A 21,351-nucleotide genomic window follows, 5' to 3' on the forward strand; every position below is an offset into this window, starting at 1 on the left:
TTTTTTTTTTTCTCATTCTCTGCATGACAACTTTAAATAAGGAATACCTCTTTATATAATTTTTCTTGTTCAGGAGGTCTTTGTTAGTGTTTAGTGTAAATGTACTACTCATTTTATCAATATCAGAGTTGAATATTACTCACCACTACCTCATAAATAAGAAGACCCAGAGGGCGCCTGGGTGGCTCAGTTGGTTAAGCGACTGCCTTCGGCTCAGGTCATGATCCTGGAGTCCCTGGATCGAGTCCCGCATCGGGCTCCCTGCTCGGCAGGGAGTCTGCTTCTCCCTCTGACCCTCCCCCCTCTCATGTGCTCTCTCTCATTCTCTCTCTCTCAAATAAATAAATAAAATCTTTAAAAAAAAAAAAAAAGAAGACCCAGAATAATGAAGACCTTTAGATGAGGAAAAGTGAGTTTACAGTTTCCTAGGTTAATAATATTATTAAAATTGCATTATCCCTGTCTCACCCTCCATGGCATATGTACTAACATCTGAATTATTTGTCATATTTTTTCTCCCAACTTTTTTTTTTTAATAAGTTGGCTGTTCACTTTCCATCAGTAGATGTTCTCCTGGTAACAGCTTCTCCTGCTATTAAAGTGGTTACAAATTTCAAGCAGGTAAGAATCTTGATATAACTTTCTTAGTATTAATGTTTTTAAATTTCAGTAACTTGACTAGCATTTAGTGTAGTTATAGTTTTTAAGTGTTTAAAATGACAAATACTCTTTTGATAGTCATTTTAAGATCAAAGCTCAAAGTTTAGAATTATATTAAGTATCAAAAGCACCTAAATGATGTTGAATTTGTCTTTTTTTTCCCCATCTTTTCCTCGCACTCAGAATTACTTTTTAGAAAATTTTAAAGTTCTTTTGAGGAAAAATGCTATGCAAATCTAACTATGGGTACAAATATATGTGTATATCATTATTATAAATAGATGTATGTGTATAAATGTGTGTGTCTGAAAATCAGAAGAGTGCTTCTCAGCCACATTTGCAGATAATGTTTCACATGTGTAATAAGCATCTGAGAACACTTTGTAGTTCCATAAATGTATATTACACACATTATAACATTACATTAGAAGTCTAAGATCATTTGGGTCATAGTATCATAGAAGAGTGATCTCTAAACAGACTTTTTTTAAGTAGGCTCCACACCCAAAGTGGTGTTGAACTTACAACCATGAGATCAAGACCTGAGACTAGATCAAGAGTCGGAAGTTCAACCAAGGCACCCCGATCTCTAAACAGTTTTGATCTGGTATGTCACCTGTTAAAGAGTGTTGGCTAAAATCCTAATATATGTATATTTATATGTTTATAAATTATATGCATATGCTATAGTGCTCTAATTATGAATGTTATAATGCCTATGCAAAAAAGTTAAATAAGTAACTGTTTTCTCCCCATACTTCAGTGAAGAATACTACCCACAGTCTTTGATACAACTTGTCACTATATTGACACTTAAGCACCGATGGTATAAGAGCAACGGTGGCTAAACTGGACTGGCGGTCATTGTATTCTTCACTGCCACGCACTCAGTTAAATAAATTAGAGCCAGTAAAAAATGTTTTATTAAGTCCTGACTCATAAGTGTACGTGTTTTTAATACTCTGTATGATGAAATGGGTTGTAGGCATAAAGCACTTGTTCTACATACAGGAGTAGTGTTGTCTCAAGGAAAAGCAGTTGTGCTGTTGCTGGGTTACAAGAGGAGCTAATTGCTCTTACGGACATCAGCTTTACTTGAAAGAACAACTGACACACTATAGTGATTCATATTTGGAAAATGAGTGAAGTGAGCCTGTCATTTCAAGGAACACAGGTGATAGTATTTGTTGCCAATAGGACAAAATTAGAGCTTTCCAGCCAGAATTAGAGTTTTGGAAAACTCATTTCCTCACTGTGAGCCTCGTGGTACTTAAAGACGTTTCTGATGAGATTGTTGGTGATAATAATGTGATCTTTTGGTATTGTAGTGATATAAAATGTGTTAACATTGGGCAGATCTCCATAACTTAGGGAACCACTGTTGTCCAGATGACGAATGTGATGTTACAAGATCCATTCAAAGTGCAGGATAGACCAGTGGATTTCACAGGAACAGAGGACGAAAAATTCTTTGATATGGTTTCAAATTCTCCATTGCAACTAATCTTTAAGAAATCATGCTTGTTGAGTTTTAGTGTAACGTCAAAGAAGAATATACATTCTCTGAAAAGGCTGCATATACGTCAACCAGATTAACATATTGTGATAGTTTGAATGGAGAAGCAGATCTTCTATTAAGACCAGACAGTAAAAATATTTGCAAAAATGTGAAAGTGCCATTCTTCTCACTTAATTTCTTTTGTTTTGGAAAAAAAAAAGTTATTTTTTATTAAAAGGATATTATATCTGTTTAACATGTATTGGATTTATTATACTTCTAATTAAATTAAATATTTTACATTTTTCTCAGTTTTCATATCTAATGTAGCAGGTATCACTGGGTTTAACTCACATGGACAAAAGTTCTTTGGGGTCCTCAGTCATCTGTAAGTGTGTAAAGGGGTCTTGAGACTAAACAGTTTGAGAACCACTAGGGCCATGTAGTAGGATTTCCCAGTAGTATTTAGGGGGCAGCTGAGGTCAAATGCCAGTCTGCAAGGTGTGGTCCTTCCACAGCACACTGGGTATAGGACTGGAAAAAGCAGGCAGTTCAGTCTGTGGTGGGGGGTTTTCAGGGTAATTAATGGTTAAAGAAAAGAAAGCAAGGAAGTAAAAGTTTGGGCAAAACATGAAATGATCTACAGTGGAGTCATGGCTGCACAGGAAGAGAAGTGAGTCCAAGAGGATGCTCTTGGGTTTAGACAACAGGAAAGAGTCTAAAGGCTAGATCACAATAAAGTTGGCTAGTAAGTGGACAGAGAAAACTGTAAGGATAAGGGAATCAACAAGCTGTGGTAAAAGTATGCAGAAGTGAGTAGAGTCAGCCCTCATTTTCCAGGCTAGGAGACTAAGGCGCAGTGACCTGGCTGACTTGCCCGAGAGGGAGGACTAATATTTGAGTTCAAGTCTTAAAATGTGGAGTTAGCCCTCTTTACACTGTATATAGTGCAATTGGCCGACTTTGTTTTATGAATATGAAGTAAGTAGTGTATAAAAACAAATGAAAGTATTTTTATTATTTAAAATTTTTGAAATATTTTTTAAACAAATATTTTTACCTTTCTGATCTAATACAGGTTTCTAAAGTATTGGAGGAGTTTGATGTTGAAGAGCAACCGAAAACCATGTTAGAAAATCGTTTTCCCAATATTAAGATTATAGAATCCAGAGTAAAGCAACTAAAGAGTAAAGAACACGTAAGAGGATTTCTTTCTTTTTTTTTTTTAAGATTTTATTTATTAGAGAGCAAGAGAGAGAAAGAGCATGAGTGGGGAGGGGAGGAGTGGGGAGAGGGAGAAGCAAGCTCCCCGAGGAGCAGGGAGCCCGATGTGGGACTCAGTCCCAGGACCCCGGGATCATGACCTGAGCTGAAGGCAGATGCTTAACCGACTGAGCCACCTGGGCGCCCGAGGATTTCTTTCTTAATGTCAGCCCACTGTTCAATCTCGATGAGCTTTTGCCTGCTTTCTTTTGACCCCGTCTGTACCGCCACCACCACTAAGGTCCTTAGCATATAAAGTTTAGTGATTTATATTATTACTGGGAAAATTTATACTTGTTGTGAGTTTATGATTCTATAATTAGTTTGCGTTTTAGCTTTTACATTTTACATGAGCATTAACACTTACAGTGTCTGCTGTGTTCTGGGCACCACGGTAAGTGCTGGGAGACAACAGGAATATTACAGTGAACCTGCCCTGGGAGCGCCCAGTGTCGTAGCGAATATACACATGCACACATATAACTATAGGGACGTGAAAAGCACAGTCACTGAACTCTTTGATATCAAAGAGTTGGTGATAATAATGAAATAATCTCTGATATTAGAGACTTGCGAGGACTTCACAGAGGGAGTAATATTTGAATAGGGTTTAAAAGGTGGGTGAATTAAGAGTTTTTAATTAGGGGCATTGTAGGAAAAGGAGGTGGCTTATTCAAAGGCCCAAAGAAAAGGAAAGGAGCACGTAGAAGAGTGACACTCAGAGGGACTGCAGTGGGGACAAGGAAAGGAGATTGGCAGACGAGGCCAAAGAAATAAGAGTGTGAAGAGCTGTTTACATCATACCAAGAAATTTATTTTGTAATCAATGGAGAAATGAAGAGATTTTAGGTGGAGGCAGGGTGATAGCATGGATACTCTTTTAGGAAGGTAGATCTGACAGCAGTGTTGAGGATGAAGTGGGGTGGAGTGAGGGGCTGGTGGCCAGCAACCAAATCAGAAGGTGGTTGCAATCATCCAGAATGGTAGAAGGCCTGAACTAAGACAGGGACAGTGTAGTGGAAAGAACGGCCCAGATATGAGTGAGATTTCTACTGTAAACTCAGCAGGACCCAGTAACCCACTGGACATGGGACTGAATAAGGCGGGCTCAGAAAAGGGTGTTGTCAGATGATCAACAATATCCTCAGATGAGCTTCAGGCAAGATGGGAAGTGGAGTTTACCATTGTTTCCCTAGAGCAGCTCTCATTTGTGAGTTCTCCCTTAGGGAGAAAACACACTTATAATACATTCAGAACACAAATAATTTGACAGGAAAAAATAAGTACTGAATTTTATGAGAAAAAAATCTGAATCCTAAAACCAGGATGAATTTCTAATATTTATAGTAGTACATATCCTATATAACATCCATGTCAGTTAATTTGCAAATAGAGTGTGCTCAAATGTGTACTAATTGTGAGGGAATTTATATTCAGGCATTTGAATAAATCAGAGTGCCGCCCATTACCATGTTGAAGTGTCCTAAATGAGATCATGTCTGCATTATCTGTCCTTTATATTCTTTAATGAATTAGAGATTATGTGTTTTATCTTCATGTCTACTTCCAAAAATTTAACAGTAGCCAATGAAAAGAGTTCTTGTGTGTGTTTTTACAGTAGCTAAATGCAAATTATTTTTAGATTTGGTCAGGGTCTATAACTACTGTTTGCCAGCTAAAATTCTAACCATATTATCTGCAGGAAGACTTGTGTAGAATTCCTGTATGCATTATACTGTGTGGAATTATTGGCTTTATGTTTTTGTTAAGCAGCTGAAGAGTTACAACGGGTAACCAATGTCTCAGTGGGTATCAAGTGCTACAGTTATGATTTGCCATGTTTTATAAATCAAACACATGGCACAGTGTTAAGCTCTAAACCACTCCGACAAAGGTGGCATCTCTCAGTCATATGTACTTATAGATATGTACCTTCTAAAGGCTACTACTTAGATGTAGGTTTTCATTCGATATTAAGGAACAAAAACAGTGGATCTCAAATATGTAGTTTTAGACTCAATGATGTCATTAAAAATTAATTTAAATAACTTTAAAACCAGTACATGCTAGGATTTAAGGTTAACACATTTTTCACTTATATGAAAATATCCCCAAAGAGCATTTTTGCTGGTGAAGTGATTGTTATTTGTACTTAAGCATATAAATACTGTGTTTTTAGTACTTCTAATGTTTTTAGATGATGTACCCTTTCCTACCACACTGTACCCCCCCTGTACCCATACCACCTATTAAGGTCTGATACCATTAGAATTACTAGATCTTCCTTATAGTAACTTCCACTGAGATCAGAAATATTCATTAAGGCCTGCCCCAGGTATAATATCAGAATGCTCAATTTTAAAATTTCTGAATGTTTAGTTTTTAACTTGAGGTCAGCATAGCTCCCTGAATATCATGCGATTCCTTAAGTTTTATGCAAAATCTGGTGTGACTGTACCTTCTTTTCCCAGGGGAGAAAGACTAGTTTTCACAGATTCCCAGAATGGTTCATGGCCCTAAAATGATGGCGAATGACTGGACTGAATGCATTCTCATGTTTACTTTGATTTGCAGTTGCGGTAACAAAAGTATTGAGTGCCACCAAGAGGCAACCTTAATGTATTTTTTGCTTTCCTCTTACTGAATTTTTAATTTTTAAAAAATATTTTATTTATTTGAGAGAGAGAGTGAGCGAGCCAGAGTGAACAAGTGAGAGTGAGCGAGCACGAGCAGGGGAGGAGCAGAGGGAGAGGGAGAAGCAGACTCCCCGTTGAGCAGGGAGCCCGATGCGGGGCTCGATCCAGGGACCCTGGGATCATGACCTGAGCCGAAGGCAGACGCTTAACGACTGAGCCACCCAGGCACCCCAAATTTTTGATTTAAAATGAAATTGTACCCATAGATGAATATGTTTCTCCTCTCCCCTTCCTTGCTCTGTGTTTTTACAGTGCATTTTAACAGGAGATGGCAGTCAGCATGTGTATAAGAAACTCTGTGTGCTGGAGCGAAACCAAAGTTGATATGTGAAGAAAATCCTTACGTATTAGGAATCCGTGATACCGACAGTGCTCAGGTAACATTTTGAGATTGGTTCATGGGAAAGGAATGTGAATATTTCTTAGACTTTTCTATATTTGAATCAAAGTATTCCACTTACAATGTTAATTCCTAAATTATAGAAGAGGTTTGTTTTATGATCCATAAACCAGAAAGTAGTTACAATGTTATTGCCAGTTTCAGTTTGGCTTTGGTTGATAATTTTTGTTTTTTTAGTTCTTGCTGATGTTCTGTGTTCTTTCCATTGTGCATTGTATCCCAGATATAACAACTAAGCTGAAGGTTATAACTTATACACACATTCATTACTGTACTTTGAATGGGAATATGTGACTTGCAATCTAAATAATGAATGATCTTTTTCCAAAAAGGTAAAGCATATCCCAAACTTACTGAACGTACCCCTTAGCAAAGAAATTAATATTCAGAAGATCTTTGTAGTACAGAATCATCACAATCCCAGAACTGAAAAAATCATTTGGTTTATTGTTGTACTCAGGAGCCCTAATAAACTATCCCAATAAGGTGAAACTCTGTGGAACCTTCTACAACTTTTTCTGGTAATGGATTTCTGGGCTTCGGGGTTCAGTGACCCTTCTTGCCAAGAAGCTCTTCCTGGTTTCTGATTATAATATTCTGTCTTACCTCAAGCTCACTGTTGTAGTTCTGTCCCATAGGGTGATAATTTTATTTATTAATATTTTATATTCTTGAAAATTGATGTTTTCTTTCAGCCTGTGCTTAATTAAATAGGAATTTAGAGAAAACTAGAAAACTTAATTATAAATTATAATTATAATTGTAAACATTTCAGGTTCCTATTATCAAAGACTGAGTTCATAACTATGTTCCAGCTAGGCCCTCTACATACATTACCTAACTGCTTGTGATAATCCTGTGTGACAGTATTACTCCCATTTTACAAATAGGAAACTCTGATGGAGAAATTAAGTTTTTACCTATACTAGAGTAGTTATTAAGTCTATCAGAAGTACAATTTAAACTCATGCCATTTATCTCCATGTCCAGTGTTTTTAACAGATCTTTCTTAAATTATTTACTGTCCTCAGTGAAGGACAAACTAAAATTAACTTTTTTTTCTTGTAGCATTTTAAACAAGTCAATTTCAGTAGTAAGCTCATTGTGAGCGTTTTTAGGGGGCAGAGGAGGAAGGTGGTAGAGGCATCAGTTAGTTGTCTTGTAATGATAAGAACGTAACATTTTTTTCTGATGTTAGACATTATTGTGCCTGCTCCTAACAGCTTTATTTACATTATCTTAATGCTTGCAGAGGCCTAATGAGATAGAGTCACTTCTTGTTTCCATTTATAGTTGAAGAACCGGAGGCACAGAGGGGTTAAGCAACTTGCCCAAGTTAATAACTGCGGGCAGTTACTAACTCCTAGAGCCAGGGACTCTTAACCACCAAGCTGTTGTGCTGCTCATTCATGCAAGTTTTGAGTGTTGAGTGACTCCAGGGAAAGTGTCAACTGAAGGACTAGACGAAAAGGAATAACCCTGTATGTAGGATACAGACCAGTGTCCTGCTAGTAAATTGATTTGATCAAGGAGTTAGGAATGTGTTGAACTAGAGGTCGTGCTACTTGCTGGAATTCTGAACTACTCTAAATGTGATGACCTAAAAGGCAAGGAAAATCAGCAGAGGCATTGCTATGAAGACAGCTTGGGTGAAACAGAGCATTTGTAATATTGGGAGGGTCCGTCCTGGCAGAGTGGGAAAGAGATTTATTTTGTTCCTTTGTAAATCAGATAAAATTCCTACATTTTAAGAATATTATCACTGAAGCTTCTTGCTTCAGGTTTTGCCCACTACTTACAGAACACTGTCTCCTTTTCTTTTTAATACAGGAATTTCAGAAACAGCTTACTAAAGCTCAAAGAATAATGATCATAGGGAATGGCGGCATTGCACTTGAACTGGTGTAAGTATATATTTTAAATCCTATTTAAACACTGCTCTGTGATTCATGTGATTATTGGCAGACTAGAAACATCTTGGTATTCTGAAATTCAAAGATAAATGTAATTGGTTTTCATATATTTTCAAGGAAAATGTCCACTTTATATTTTTGGCTTTCATGGAATTCATAGCTGCAGAAATGTCATTGCCAAACATGAGTTTAGGGAATGTTTTCTGTCTCAAGGGGTCACACACAGGTGACTGGAGAGATGTGACCCATAGAGGTGTTTGGTAAGCATGGACTATCTTGAAAAACAATTTAAATGTGCATAGTTTTAGAGATTTCTAGTCAGCCCCCACCACTTTTTATTGTTTATACCCATCCTGCTTCACTCATTTATATAGGTACCTGTCTGTCCCATGACTCCCTATTTCAAGATCTGTGGTACTCTCAGCTCTTGGTTTTTTGGAAGTTGGAAAATGGTGAACACATAAATTAATATAAAATACTATCTTAAGATGATATTTCAAGTTCAGAGAACATTGAGGAATCAATATCCTGCTTTGGTCTACAGAGCATAGATTTTCTTTGTGATTTTATCTTTCAGCGGATGGCTGATATGGAATAGTCTGGACATTTTCAGGCAGAAAGTTGAGCCCAACTACAAAGAGGACAAATTTGTATCAAAATGATGAATTTGCCAAAGCCCTGTCCATTCTAACTCTTGGACTAGGTTTTTGCTCCTTTTTCGGACAGGGTGGTGGATCCCAGTGGAAGCTTATAAGAGTTCCTAAATTGCCTGAGTACTAGGGGCCGGCAGTCATTCTTATAATTATGAAGTTTGTGGCACTATGGAGAACTGCAGAGAAAAACAAACAAAAACTGGACAAGTCAAAACCAAACAGGGGCAAGAGAAAGGAGGACGCACATGACAAATTTTCTCCAGTAGCGATCACCGAAAGTATAACTTAATACTATTATTCTTTACATTGGAAAATTTTCCTACATTCAGAAATCTTCATAGTCTTAGAACATTTAATCCTGTTCCTCATTTTCTTTAAGTTGGAGATAGACTATATAATTCAATAAAACTCCTAAAGAAAGGCCACATATAATGCTGTTATCTCAGCTTAGGTCCACTGATGATCAGGTGTTTGTCATCTCATGAGAAATGACACACACAAACCCTTTCTGCTCTTCAATAGCCCTCATGTTCCCCCAAGGCAAATGCTCATTTTCTTCAGTGTATTTTTCTTCTTTACTTAGTGTAGGTTAATCCTTTCCTTTTTAAAAGGACTTTTTTAAAAAATAATTTCACAAAACCGTATTTCATTGTTTGTTTTTTTAAGAGTGGTTTTAAAAATGAAAGTAGTTCCGCTATGTGTGAGGATACCTCTGTGGTGATGCATCTTGCTGAGGGCATAGTTCATAGGCTGAGGGGAGTACGGGGTGTCCTGTGAGGTAGGGCATGTACAGGGGTTCTCATGGTTACTTATTACTGTGGCCTACTAGTCAAGCATCAGTATTTTAAGCTATACTGATATGCATCATACTGTTATATTACTTAAAAATTTTTAAAAAATGGTAGAGGAATTTCTAAGTTATAACAGCTAAAGAAAGTATTTCATGATGTGCCTATATGTAAATTAAGATATGAAATTTATTACTGAATGTATATTCTACTTTCTGCTCATCAGCAATCCTATATGACCTGAGCAGGATAAAATAGAATATTCTCCAAAGAATGTGAAATTTAGTAACTATAAATATTTGTTTCTGCCATAGGGGAGCAGGAAAAATAAAGGCTCATTAGATGGGGCAGGGGGATCCTTGACCATATTGTCAGAAAGCATGAACATCAGGTGACCTGAAGTCAGATGTACACTAAACCTTCTTTTTTGTATCATCTACTTATTGATTAGTTTGAAAAGTCCACGTGTTATGTTATAGCATCTGTGACATAAAGATGGTGATACTCTGACCATAAGTCAGCATTAACAGTTCTTAGCACACGATACTCTTAGTATCACTACAGGTTCAAAGAAAATCCTAGTATAGTTAGGATGACCGTATATCCTGTTTGTCTAGGATTGTCCCAGTTCATCAGTTGTACCAAAACAAGTACTAATAGCAGAAAAATCTAATGGACTTCAGGGCCTTGGTGAAATGAATACTAAGCAAACCACATTCTCGGTGAGCAAACCTAGAGAGAAAACTGTGCAGGAGCTCCGGCCCCTCATGAGTGGTGTTGGCCTGTATAGACCACGACCATTTCTTTTTCCTTGATTTTTCTGTGAACCGGATCTTTCTTTGGCTGGATGGCTTGGAAATTTCTGAGGCAAAGGGAGAGGACTGCAGAGTAGTGGTTCCTTTATAATAGAATTAAAATTTTAGTTGATAACTCTGATTCTCTCCTTTTTCTATCTCCTTCCATAATGTTGTGCTTTGAGTACACGAAATACTTGTTACCAAAGAAGTGAGGTATTTTCAGTATTTTAACTGTATACCATCCATCCATCCATTATTGATTACACTATACCCACGTCAAAAAAGCACTGCTCATTTATGGAACCCTGGGGAACATTCATACAATAACTATGTTGGGGAAATTGAGCACTTAAGAGGTGATGCTCACTGTAATGAAATTTTACCTGATAGTTACATATGTTTGTCATTTTTATGTTCTTTCAATAAACTGGTTAAATTTCTTTTATTACTTATTCTACTTTAACTGTTGATCCTGATGGAGTATTACATTGCTCCTTATAATCATTCTTGCTCAGTTTGTCGTAAAATACTTTCTTTACTTTTACCTTCACAGATAATTGTTATTTGCAAATACAGAGATTTCTTTTTTTTTTTTTTTTTTTTAAAGATTTTTTATTTATTTATTTGAGAGAGAGAGAATGAGAGAGAGCGAGTACATGAGAGGGGGGAGGGTCAGAGGGAGAAGCAGACTCCCTGCCGAGCAGGGAGCCCGATGCGGGACTCCAGGATCATGACCTGAGCCGAAGGCAGTCGCTTAACCAACTGAGCCACCCAGGCGCCCCAAATACAGAGATTTCTATTCAGACTTTCAGAATTGCTCTGAGTAACTTTAATATTCCTTTTAGGTATGAAATTGAAGGCTGTGAAATCATTTGGGCCATTAAAGATAAAGCTATTGGGAATACTTTCTTCGATGCAGGAGCAGCAGAATTCTTGACTTCAAAGCTCATTGCTGAAAAACCAGAGGCTAGAATTGCACATAAAAGAACTAGGTATACAACTGAAGGTAAATACAGCATCTTGTTCATTAATTCACAGATGAAACTGTTTTAACTTTTTAGCCATATAGAATAAGGCTATAAGAACATTGAGCAAAATATTATAGTTGAGAGATAGAAATATAGATAATATTTATTTCTATATCTTATGACTTAGATTTTCCAGGATTTTTTTTAAATGACAAATATATATAATTAAAACTGGAAATTTAAAGTGAATTAAATGAACCAGCCCATCTGCATCTTTGCAAACAGATGATACAACTGGACAGGAGCTAAGATAATTTTACGAAAAATGCAATGAATTAAAAAAGAAATACAGGGGCACCTGTGGGGCTCAGTCAATAAGCATCTGCCTTTGGCTCAGGTCATGATCTCAGGGTCCTGGGATAGAGCCTTGCATCGGGGCTCCCTGCTCAGCGGGGAGCCTGCTTCTCCTTCTCCCTTTCGCCCTCCCCTCAGCTTGTGTGTGTGTGTGTGTGTGTGTGTGTGCACACGCACGCGCTCTCTCTCTCTCTCTAGCAAATAAATAAAATCTTTAGAAGAAAAGAAAAAAATACAACAAACCTAGTTTTTTAAGAGCTTTTTTTTTTTAACTTTTGGCTTATACAGTTCGAAAAGAATTCTGTAAGTCTTGAGGGTGCTAAAAATTGACAAAATGTTTAAAAACAGAATGGCTAATTTTTTTATTGAATTGTAACGGACTACAGTATATTAGTTTCAGGTGTGCAACAGTAGTGATTCAGTATTTTTATACATTATGACTTGGTCCACTCAGTAGGTTTAGTTACCCTGTCACTGTGCAAACTTGTTACAGTACCACTGACTATATTTCCTGTGCTGTATTTTACAGCCCCATGACTTATTTCTAACTGGAAGTTTGTACTTCTTACTACTTCACTCTTCACCTGTTTTGCCTGCGCACCACCACCAGCCCTGTGGCAACCACCAGTTCTCTATATCTGAGCCTGTTTCTGCTTTGTTTTATTTATTTTGTTGTTTTAAAATATATTTTATAAAATATAATAATAAAAATAATAAAAACCAGAGGCTAGAATTGCACATAAAAGAACTAGGTATACAACTGAATAATAAAAATAAATATTTTTCCTAGTTTAACTTGCATGTGTTTATTTAAAACAATTTTACTGAAGTATAGTTAACATACAGTGTTATATTAGTTTCAGGTGTACAATAAAATGATTCAACAATTCTATACATTTCTCAGTGTTCCTCATGATAAGTATACTCTTAATCCCCTATATTTCATCCATACCCCCATCCACCTCCCCTCTGGCAACCATTTAGAGTCCGGTTTTTGGTTTGTCTCTTTATTGTTTATTTTGTTTCTTAAATTCCACATATGAGTGAAATCATATGGCATTTGTCTTTGTCTTTGACTTATTTCACTTAGCATTATACCCTCTAGGTTCATCCATGTTGTTGCACATAGCAAGATCCCATCCTTTTTTATGGCTGAGTAATATTCCATCGCATATATACCCCACATCTTCTTTACCCATTTGTCAGTTGATGGACACTTGGGATTGCTTCCATATTTTGCTTGTTGTAAATAATGCTGTAGTTAACATAGGGCTACACATACCTTTTCAAATTAGTGTTTTTGTTTTCTTTGGATAAATAGCCAGTAGTGGAATTACTGGATCATATGGTAATTTTTTTTTTTTTTTTTGGTAATTCTATTTTTAATTTTTTGAGGAAACTCCATACTGTTTTTTACAGTGGCTGTACCAATTTGCATTCCCACCAACAGTGCATGAGGGAACTTATTTCTCCACATTTTTGCCAAGACTTGTTGTCTTTTTTTGATTCTAGCCATTCTACAAGTGTAAGGTGATACCTCCTTGTGGTTTTGATTTGCACTTCTCTGATGATTAGTGATGTTGAGCATCTTTTCATGTCCCTGTTAGCCAGCTGTATGTCTCTGGAAACCTGTCTGTTCGGGCCCTCTGCCCATTTTTTATTTTGGTTGTATTTTCGTTACAAAGTTGTAGGAGTTCTTTTTTTTTTTTTTTTTTAAAGATTTTATTTATTTTTTGACAGAGACGCAGTGAGAGAGGGAACACAAGCAAGGGGAGTGGGAGAGGGAGAAGCAGGCTTCCCGCGGAGCAAGGAGCCCGATGCGGAGCTCGATCCCAGGACCCTGGGATCATGACCGGAGCCGAGGGCAGACACCCAACAACGACTGAGCCATCCAGGCGCCCCTGGAGGAGTTCTTTATGTATTTTGGAATCAACCTTTTATCAGATCTTACCCTTCATATTAACATATATTTGGGGATATATATATAACATCCCCAAAACACGCTGTGTTTATACTCAACACTTGGTTGAAAGATTATCCATTTTATAGCTCTATATCACAAAATATTAAAATAATAAAGTAATACAGGTAACTTAGTTCAGTCATGCTGTATATATGTACGTATGAGAATCATAACCTTGCCTAAAAGCTTGAGAACCCAAGTACACGTCTCTGCCTGGCAGTTTTTAGGTCATTTGAATTTTGAGTTGAGTTTATCTCTTCAGGAAGAAAACAAACCAAAACTAGTGCTGGTGGGACCTGATTGGCATGAAGGCTGGAATCTTAAAGGTACAAAAGAGGTATGTGTTCATATACTAATTAAACCTAAGATGCAATTTTAAATTCTTAAACCATTCGTTAAAGACTGGTCACAAATAAGTCAAACTGCTAGGTCACTTTAGTTAAAATCCAAAGTGCTAGGACAGACAGGACCAATGGCACTTGGCCCGATTCCTTACCACAGGTAAGTGAGTATTCATTCATCTAAAACTGATTCGTGCCCTTCTTTTTAGTTCCCCAGGCAGAGAGATTTCCAGACTCGGACTACAGTGAATATAACTGTCCTATTTTAAATTAATCTTTTCTCAAAGGTCACTTCACATGCATTATAATATTTTGAAGATTATTAGATGAATTCTAAATAAAATACATATTTAACACCCTAATTGGATAAACAGATGACTTGCTTTTACTCATTTTATTTATTAGATATTTATTTTTAAATAGTTAAAAGGCTGTGATACTTAAATACTGTAAGAAGCATACATGGAGTCCTTATTATTGTGTATGATTTCTTTTCAGCCTTGGGTAGTTTGGAGAGGAGCTGGCTTCATGGCATATCTAATTTTTGTGATAGAAATTATACAAAATCACTTCTTCCTGCATCTTCAGATCCAAAGATTAATAGTATTTTTAACCTGAGAACTTCAGCAGTTTGGTTCACTAAACGTTATCTCCTTTGTACTTGGCACTTTACTAAGGTTCTCGGATATCATAGTAAGTCGGCATGGACTTGCCCTCAAGAGGTTTTTATAGTCTCTAGCAGTGTAATTTTTTAACAACTATATTTGTGATTATCACTGAGGCTTATACTTAAAAGCATGCCCTGCCAGTGCAACTGGTTGTTTTCTTAGGTTCTGAATGGATTTCTGCTCACTCCCTTCACACACACAAATTGAGAGGCTTATTTTGGGGCATCCAGTGTGTTTCCATTTATATTATAAGAATTATTTTTTCTATATGTTTCTATAAGTGTATTGTAATTTTTTATAATCATTAGCGACCTAAGTCGTTTTTTGGGAATTGTATGGTGACCAGTATTTCTTTAGTTTTCTCATAAGATTCATATTGAAACTATGTGTGAAGTAAAGAAAATCTACCTTCAGGAAGAATTTAGAATTTCTAAGAAAAAGTCCTTGCCTTTTCCCAGAGACCATTCTAATCAGTCAGTGACAACTGATAAAGGTAAGTAATAAAATAAGGAAAAAAATACAATAACCAGTAATTTAAAAGGAAAAAACCTTACTTAATCTTACTATATTAAAAAACTTGAATTTCCATATGAAATTTGAACATAAAAAGTAAAAATGAAACAATTACTTAATAACGTAAGTCATTTTGTTTTCATTACTTAGTCTTCAAGTTTCCTAATAGTTTGTATTCAGCTTTACATTTTACATGGGGCTCCTGGTGCTTTGACCACCAGAACTCTGTGCGTCAATCAGAATATCTTGCAGATCAAAACAGTTATCAACTAAAAAAACTTTGATACTCTCAGAAGATGAAGTGACTTCCCCAAAATCAAACAGATTGAAAATCTATAAATTTGGGATTAAGAAACAGATCTAATCCCTATTTCACACTTCCTGTGAGAACTAGCATATAAGACATTCCACTGTCTTTGAATTCTTTGAATCTTTCCATGGGAAAAGGTAGTGTTAGAGTTGGAATAGGAATAGTAAGGGAAAACACTGAAAAGTGAGTAGTCTATTTGGACTAAATTCTCAGTGGAGTATAATAGCTTAATAGTTTTAAAGAAATAATTTATAAAGTGATTGTCAGTTTAAAATCATTTTGTTGGAAGTTCTCTGTCTAAATTTGAAGGAAAAATGTTTAGAATGCCGTAATTTTGTAACTATACTGAAAACAAGGAGGTAGTGCTGATTGCATTATAATTGTTTAAGCAAATGTGCCTTATAAAATTATTAAGGGGTACATTTTAAAGTCCTCTCCTGCTTTTTTCTTTCACTGTTTGTTCTAGGCATTATATTCACATAATGCTAATGACAGCTGGTGATTACATTTGAGAGTGAAGTGGTTGGTTGGTTTGTTTGTTTTAAAGAGGTGTGGCCTGTATATGTGGAATTGACTAATGAAAAGATACACGGCTGTGATTTCATTGTCAGTGCTACAGGAGTTACACCAAATACAGAACCCTTCCTCTGTGGCAACAATGTAAGGTGAACTATTTTGTCCTGCTGTGAATATCTTTAAAGTAGTATGAGATTTATAACTATTCATTGTTTTAGTGTAAAACTGTAACTTAAGGAAGTTGAAAACAATTTAGTTTACATTCATGTTTTATTTACAGTATTTCGTATTGCCTAAAGTCCTTAAGCAGTAAACGTCCCAGCGTAAGTGTCTTCATAAATAGGACATAATGCACAATTCATTTGTCTAAAGGTTGATGATTCTACTAGAGAAACTATCTTGTATTTTCTGCCTTTTAGCATTTGAAGCTCAGAAAACTGAGGAATATTGTAATTACGAGTGGGGTAGTCCCATGGTTACTGAGTATTCTTAATGTTGAAAGTCTAAGAATTTTTTAGCTGGGCTGTCCTAGTAGGATTTTGATTCCCTGGAAATTCAGCTGAGTTGTCTAAACTTGGCAGCTGTTTTTTACTCTCTCACCGAAGATCAGCATACCGAGGTGTAAAAATTTGACTTGTTCTTTTACTTTAGAACAGAAAAGACCTCTTTCATTTTTCTTCCCACATATGCTTATCAGGAACCCTGTTTAGTTTGATCTAGGAGAAGACGGAGGCCTGAAGGTGGATGCTCACATGCACACGTCTCTCTCTGATGTCTACGCTGCGGGTGACATCTGCACCGCGTCCTGGAGGCCCAGCCCGGTGTGGCAGCAGGTAAGCCGGCATCCACCATCACACCTTGTATCAGATTCCATCTGACGGTAAAGGAGTGAGTCACTACCAGCAAATCCAAATTTCTGGTTTTCCCACTTTGCTACTTTAAGTAGGAGGCTATCCTAGACATTTAAAAAAAATAATGTTTCCCTTTTGGTAAGTTATTATATAGTGATGGAACACACTGGTATGTCTTGTAATTGAAAAAGAATTATGGGCTATGACTTTTTCATCTTCAAATACTTACCAGCACTGTCCAGTGGAACTCTGTGATGACAGAAACGTTCTATACGTTTGCAGTGTCCAGTCAGGAAGTCACCAGCCTACATGTCTCTGTTGGCACTTAAGATGTGCTGAGTGAGACCGAGGAACTGAATTTTATTTACATTTAAGTTTAAATAGCTCCCTGTGTCTAGTGGCTACCAGACTAGACAGAGCAGCTTTAGATGAATAAATAACATACTGAGGTATAAACCGTATAGATGATGACCCCTTGTGATCCTGATGACCCATTTCTGTCTCTGTGGGAATTATGACTGAAAAAATTTCCTCAAGCGACCATTCTTCCTCAGCCGCACAACTCCGTCCAACTGGATGTCCACGTCCTCCTGCCCTCACGGTGCTGCCCGCCTTCTCACGGTGGAGCAGAAATCCTTGAGGGAGATATTCAGACCTCGGCCGTAGGCGAGGTGGTCTTAGGAGGAGTAGAGACACAGGTAGATGTTACAGATAAAAGAACCAAGCAACACTTGGTGAAAGACTAGCTCCACAGGTAGAGATTCTCCTTCTTCAGATTAACTGTGGAGTGTGAAGTAGCGGAAGGGCCAGATGCATTCTAAGAGGCACCTTCAATACTTTGTTTTTACAGAGATAACAGTCATAGGAAGAGTGCTTTTGGCCCGTTTCTAAAGTGCTAGCTTGTTTTCAGTTTTTTTCTGTAATCATTCTGTGGCATATATGTCTTCAACTCTCAGGAACTGGCGTTTGTGGGATTTTTTTGAACACTTTAAACCCTCTAGGATAAATTATATCCTTATTATGTGTCATACTCTGCTACAGGCAATATCTGAAAAGAAAACAGAGGTCTCTTGTTCTGAGTGAATCTAATAGACCTCATGTCTTAATTTGTAGAAGCAATAAATACACTAATTAGTTTTACATGATCCAAGACCCAAACTGGAGGGACTCAGAGGCTGGTCGACATTAATAACGGTCCAACAGTGTAACACTGCCGGCCGCCTCCATTAGCCGTTCTCGAGTGTTGTGCTCAGTTTGCTCTGCTCCCTTCCCACAGATCCCCTTTCACTTCATCAAACCGATCTTGTTTATACACAGGAGACGGAATTAAAAAGTCTATCCATTCTACTAGAAATGATTGGGGTAGTATTTGTGCACAAAAAAGGACATTAGTTACAGGGGTGTAGGTTAGCTTATTTAATTCTCTCAATAGCCATGAAATAGATGATGGTGTACATTTGTTTCAGGTGAAGAAGTTAAAGCTGTTAATAAAATAAATATGTAGAAGAGTCAGTGTCTTGACTTTCACAGCCAGTGTTCTATCAGGGATTTCTAAAACTTTGTAGAAATAAACATACAGTAAAGGAGAAATTAATAATGTAAGGGAAGAATTTAAAATTCCCAGCATCAGTTGCTGAAATCTGATAAGATTTCCTGAGGCTGGACAACCAACTAATACATCGATTTAGCACCACAATCTAAGGATTAGGAAGAGGAATGAATTTTTCAGTGATAATTTGTCATCTCTACTTCTGATGATGAACTTACTCTGAAAAAAGACACTGCTTAATTAGTAGTATTCTTACCTGGTATACCCTGAAATGTTGTATTTATATGTAATCGTTTATTGAAACATACAGATTTGGTATCATCCTTTAATTTTAAAGGCAGTAATATCAAATAGCAAAATCAAGTTTGGTTAGTGTGGATTGGTAACTGCTTCTATGGCAAAGACAATCGAACTAGTCCTCTAGCTCGCTAGATCTAGCCAATCTCAAGGACTGTCAACAGTGAACCCCTTTAAGAAATTTTGTAAGGTATTGTTAAAGTAGAACAATGAAAACTTTTATGTCATAACATTTTTTTCTTTCAGATGAGGCTGTGGATGCAGGCTAGACAGATGGGATGGTATGCAGCGAAGTGCATGGCTGCAGCTAGTTTAGGAGATTCTACTGACATGAACTTCAGCTTTGAACTTTTTGCTCATGTAACAAAATTTTTTAACTATAAGGTAAGATAGATAAGCAAATTAGTGCCTTTCTCTGCTTGTTAGTCTTATAACTAAAACCATGTAAATAATTATTATTTTACAAAATTTCTTGGAAATCAGTACCTGGTATTATTGCTGGTCTTAATTCCTAATCATTACCTACCTTCCTGTGCTATACTGTTTCATAGTTAAGGGGGGGGGAAAGTCTCTTCTAGGCTTATTTCCTGTTTGAGTACATTTTGAGATTCATTCTTGCTTTGTGGGGGGAACCAATAGCTGTCATACTCAGCGATGAACCCAGTGCTTTGCCTTGCATATTCTTCATGACTCTAAGCTGATGCAGTCCAGATCCTAGATATTTTTAATGTTCAGAGATTGTGTGGTGGTGTCATCTGTACAATAAATGCAGTGCCACTCATTTTTGTGAGTAGATTTCTAGAGTAACAACACAGTATAACTGCATATAGTGTTTCCTTTTTGGTACTCACTAGAATCATGTTTTTATCCCCACCTATAGGTTGTATTGCTGGGAAAATACAACGCACAGGGCTTAGGTTCAGATCACAAATTAATGCTGAGATGTACCAAAGGACAAGAGTACGTCAAAGTTGTCATGCAGAATGGGCGAATGATGGGAGCTGTCTTAATTGGTGAAACTGACTTAGAAGAAACATTTGAAAACTTAATTTTAAATCAGACCAATCTTTCATCATATAGAGAAGATCTGCTAGATCCAAATATTGATTTAGAAGATTATTTTGACTAAAAAAGGCATTTCAAGAACTACAGAAAGTTCCAAATAACACAAAGTCACAATAAGGTAAATGCACTGATTAAATGAAGAATACAGAAGTGATAATGAGGTTCTAGAGGGGAGGGGGGTGGGAGGATGGGTTAGCCTGGTGATGGGTATTGAGGAGGGCACGTTCTGCATGGAGCACTGGGTGTTATGCACAAACAATGAATCATGGAACACTATATCTAAAACTAATGATGTAATGTATGGGGATTAACATTACAATAAAAAAATTAAAAAAAAACAGAAGTGATAATGATTTCAGTGGGAAAATATATGTAAAGTATTTGAACTTTATAACACAAAACTGACCACTTATGTAAATGTAAGGATTTAAGTTACTCATTTCTGATTTAGCTAAGTTGTTATCTACTTAGCCAACAACTTCGTCTGGCATGCCAGAGTCACTCTGATTGTGAAATCTCAGAGGGTTATGGTTTCAGATTTATATTAATACCTTATTGTGTTTACGTTTGGATTCTACAGGTGTTATGAGCTGAAATAACTCCCTGTCTGTAATAAGCCTTTGTAAAATATTCCATATGATAACTTCACTATCAAATGTTGGTTATATCAAAAGAAAATAAACATATCAAGGCATAAGAGTTTAAGATAATTTTTGATGTGAAATACTCAAGTTCAAATAACTGACAGTATGAAATGAGAAAAATGTAAAATACTTAAGTCCAGTACTTCAGAGATAAGTTCCATATGTATAAAATATTAATAAAATTGTTATAAACTGTTTTCTTGGAAAATAAACACCTATCTCATGCATCATCAATTTATTCTTAGATTGCTAAAGCATGTTTTAAGACTTCTGAAAGTTACCTGGATTTTTTTCTTCCCTCTTTTTATCAGCTCCTTCAGAATTAATCTACAAATAAAAACAAAGCAAACATTCTGGTCAAAACTCAGTGGTTCCATTTTCTCTTCAGATTAATAATACCACTGGTTCTTCTATATCAGCTCTTCAGTTAAGTGTCTAGTGGTCTTGTTTTGTATCTTCCAAGTATCTACTCAAATATGAGCCCTATCCTGAAGGGATATGCTGTCAGAGACACAGCGGTATGTGGCATGCTTTTGCAGGCTTGAGAGTATTGAGTGTGGGAGAGTCGTTGGTTCTCGACCTCTGCTGCACAGGCCGACTTACAACCAATGTTGTGAGGGCAGGGTGCATCGCAAATTAGACAA

At 36.7% G+C, this 21,351-nt stretch overlaps 3 protein-coding genes across 5 annotated transcripts in view; 1 reads left to right on the top strand and 2 right to left on the bottom strand.

Moving 5' to 3' along the window:
• LOC118527529 (ATP-dependent DNA helicase Q1-like) overlaps nucleotides 1-21,351 on the bottom strand; it is a 336,638-nt gene that overhangs the window by 272,921 nt on the left and 42,366 nt on the right. The gene's annotated exons all lie outside the window — the stretch shown is intronic.
• The window catches only part of LOC144382351 (cationic amino acid transporter 3-like), a 100,420-nt gene that overhangs the window by 36,734 nt on the left and 42,335 nt on the right, over nucleotides 1-21,351 (bottom strand). The gene's annotated exons all lie outside the window — the stretch shown is intronic.
• Nucleotides 579-20,937, top strand: LOC144378790 (pyridine nucleotide-disulfide oxidoreductase domain-containing protein 1-like). The gene is given in 13 exon segments (XM_078074162.1): nucleotides 579-621; nucleotides 1,156-1,267; nucleotides 3,237-3,356; nucleotides 6,370-6,409; nucleotides 6,412-6,494; nucleotides 8,348-8,421; nucleotides 11,514-11,674; nucleotides 14,181-14,290; nucleotides 15,320-15,455; nucleotides 16,333-16,445; nucleotides 17,012-17,134; nucleotides 19,245-19,382; nucleotides 19,879-20,937. Coding segments are annotated over 12 exon segments (1,425 nt in total). The 5' UTR covers nucleotides 579-621; nucleotides 1,156-1,189; the 3' UTR covers nucleotides 20,128-20,937.

The sequence above is a fragment of the Halichoerus grypus genome, chromosome 6, assembly GCF_964656455.1.
Source record: "Halichoerus grypus chromosome 6, mHalGry1.hap1.1, whole genome shotgun sequence".
NCBI lineage: Eukaryota > Metazoa > Chordata > Mammalia > Carnivora > Phocidae > Halichoerus > Halichoerus grypus.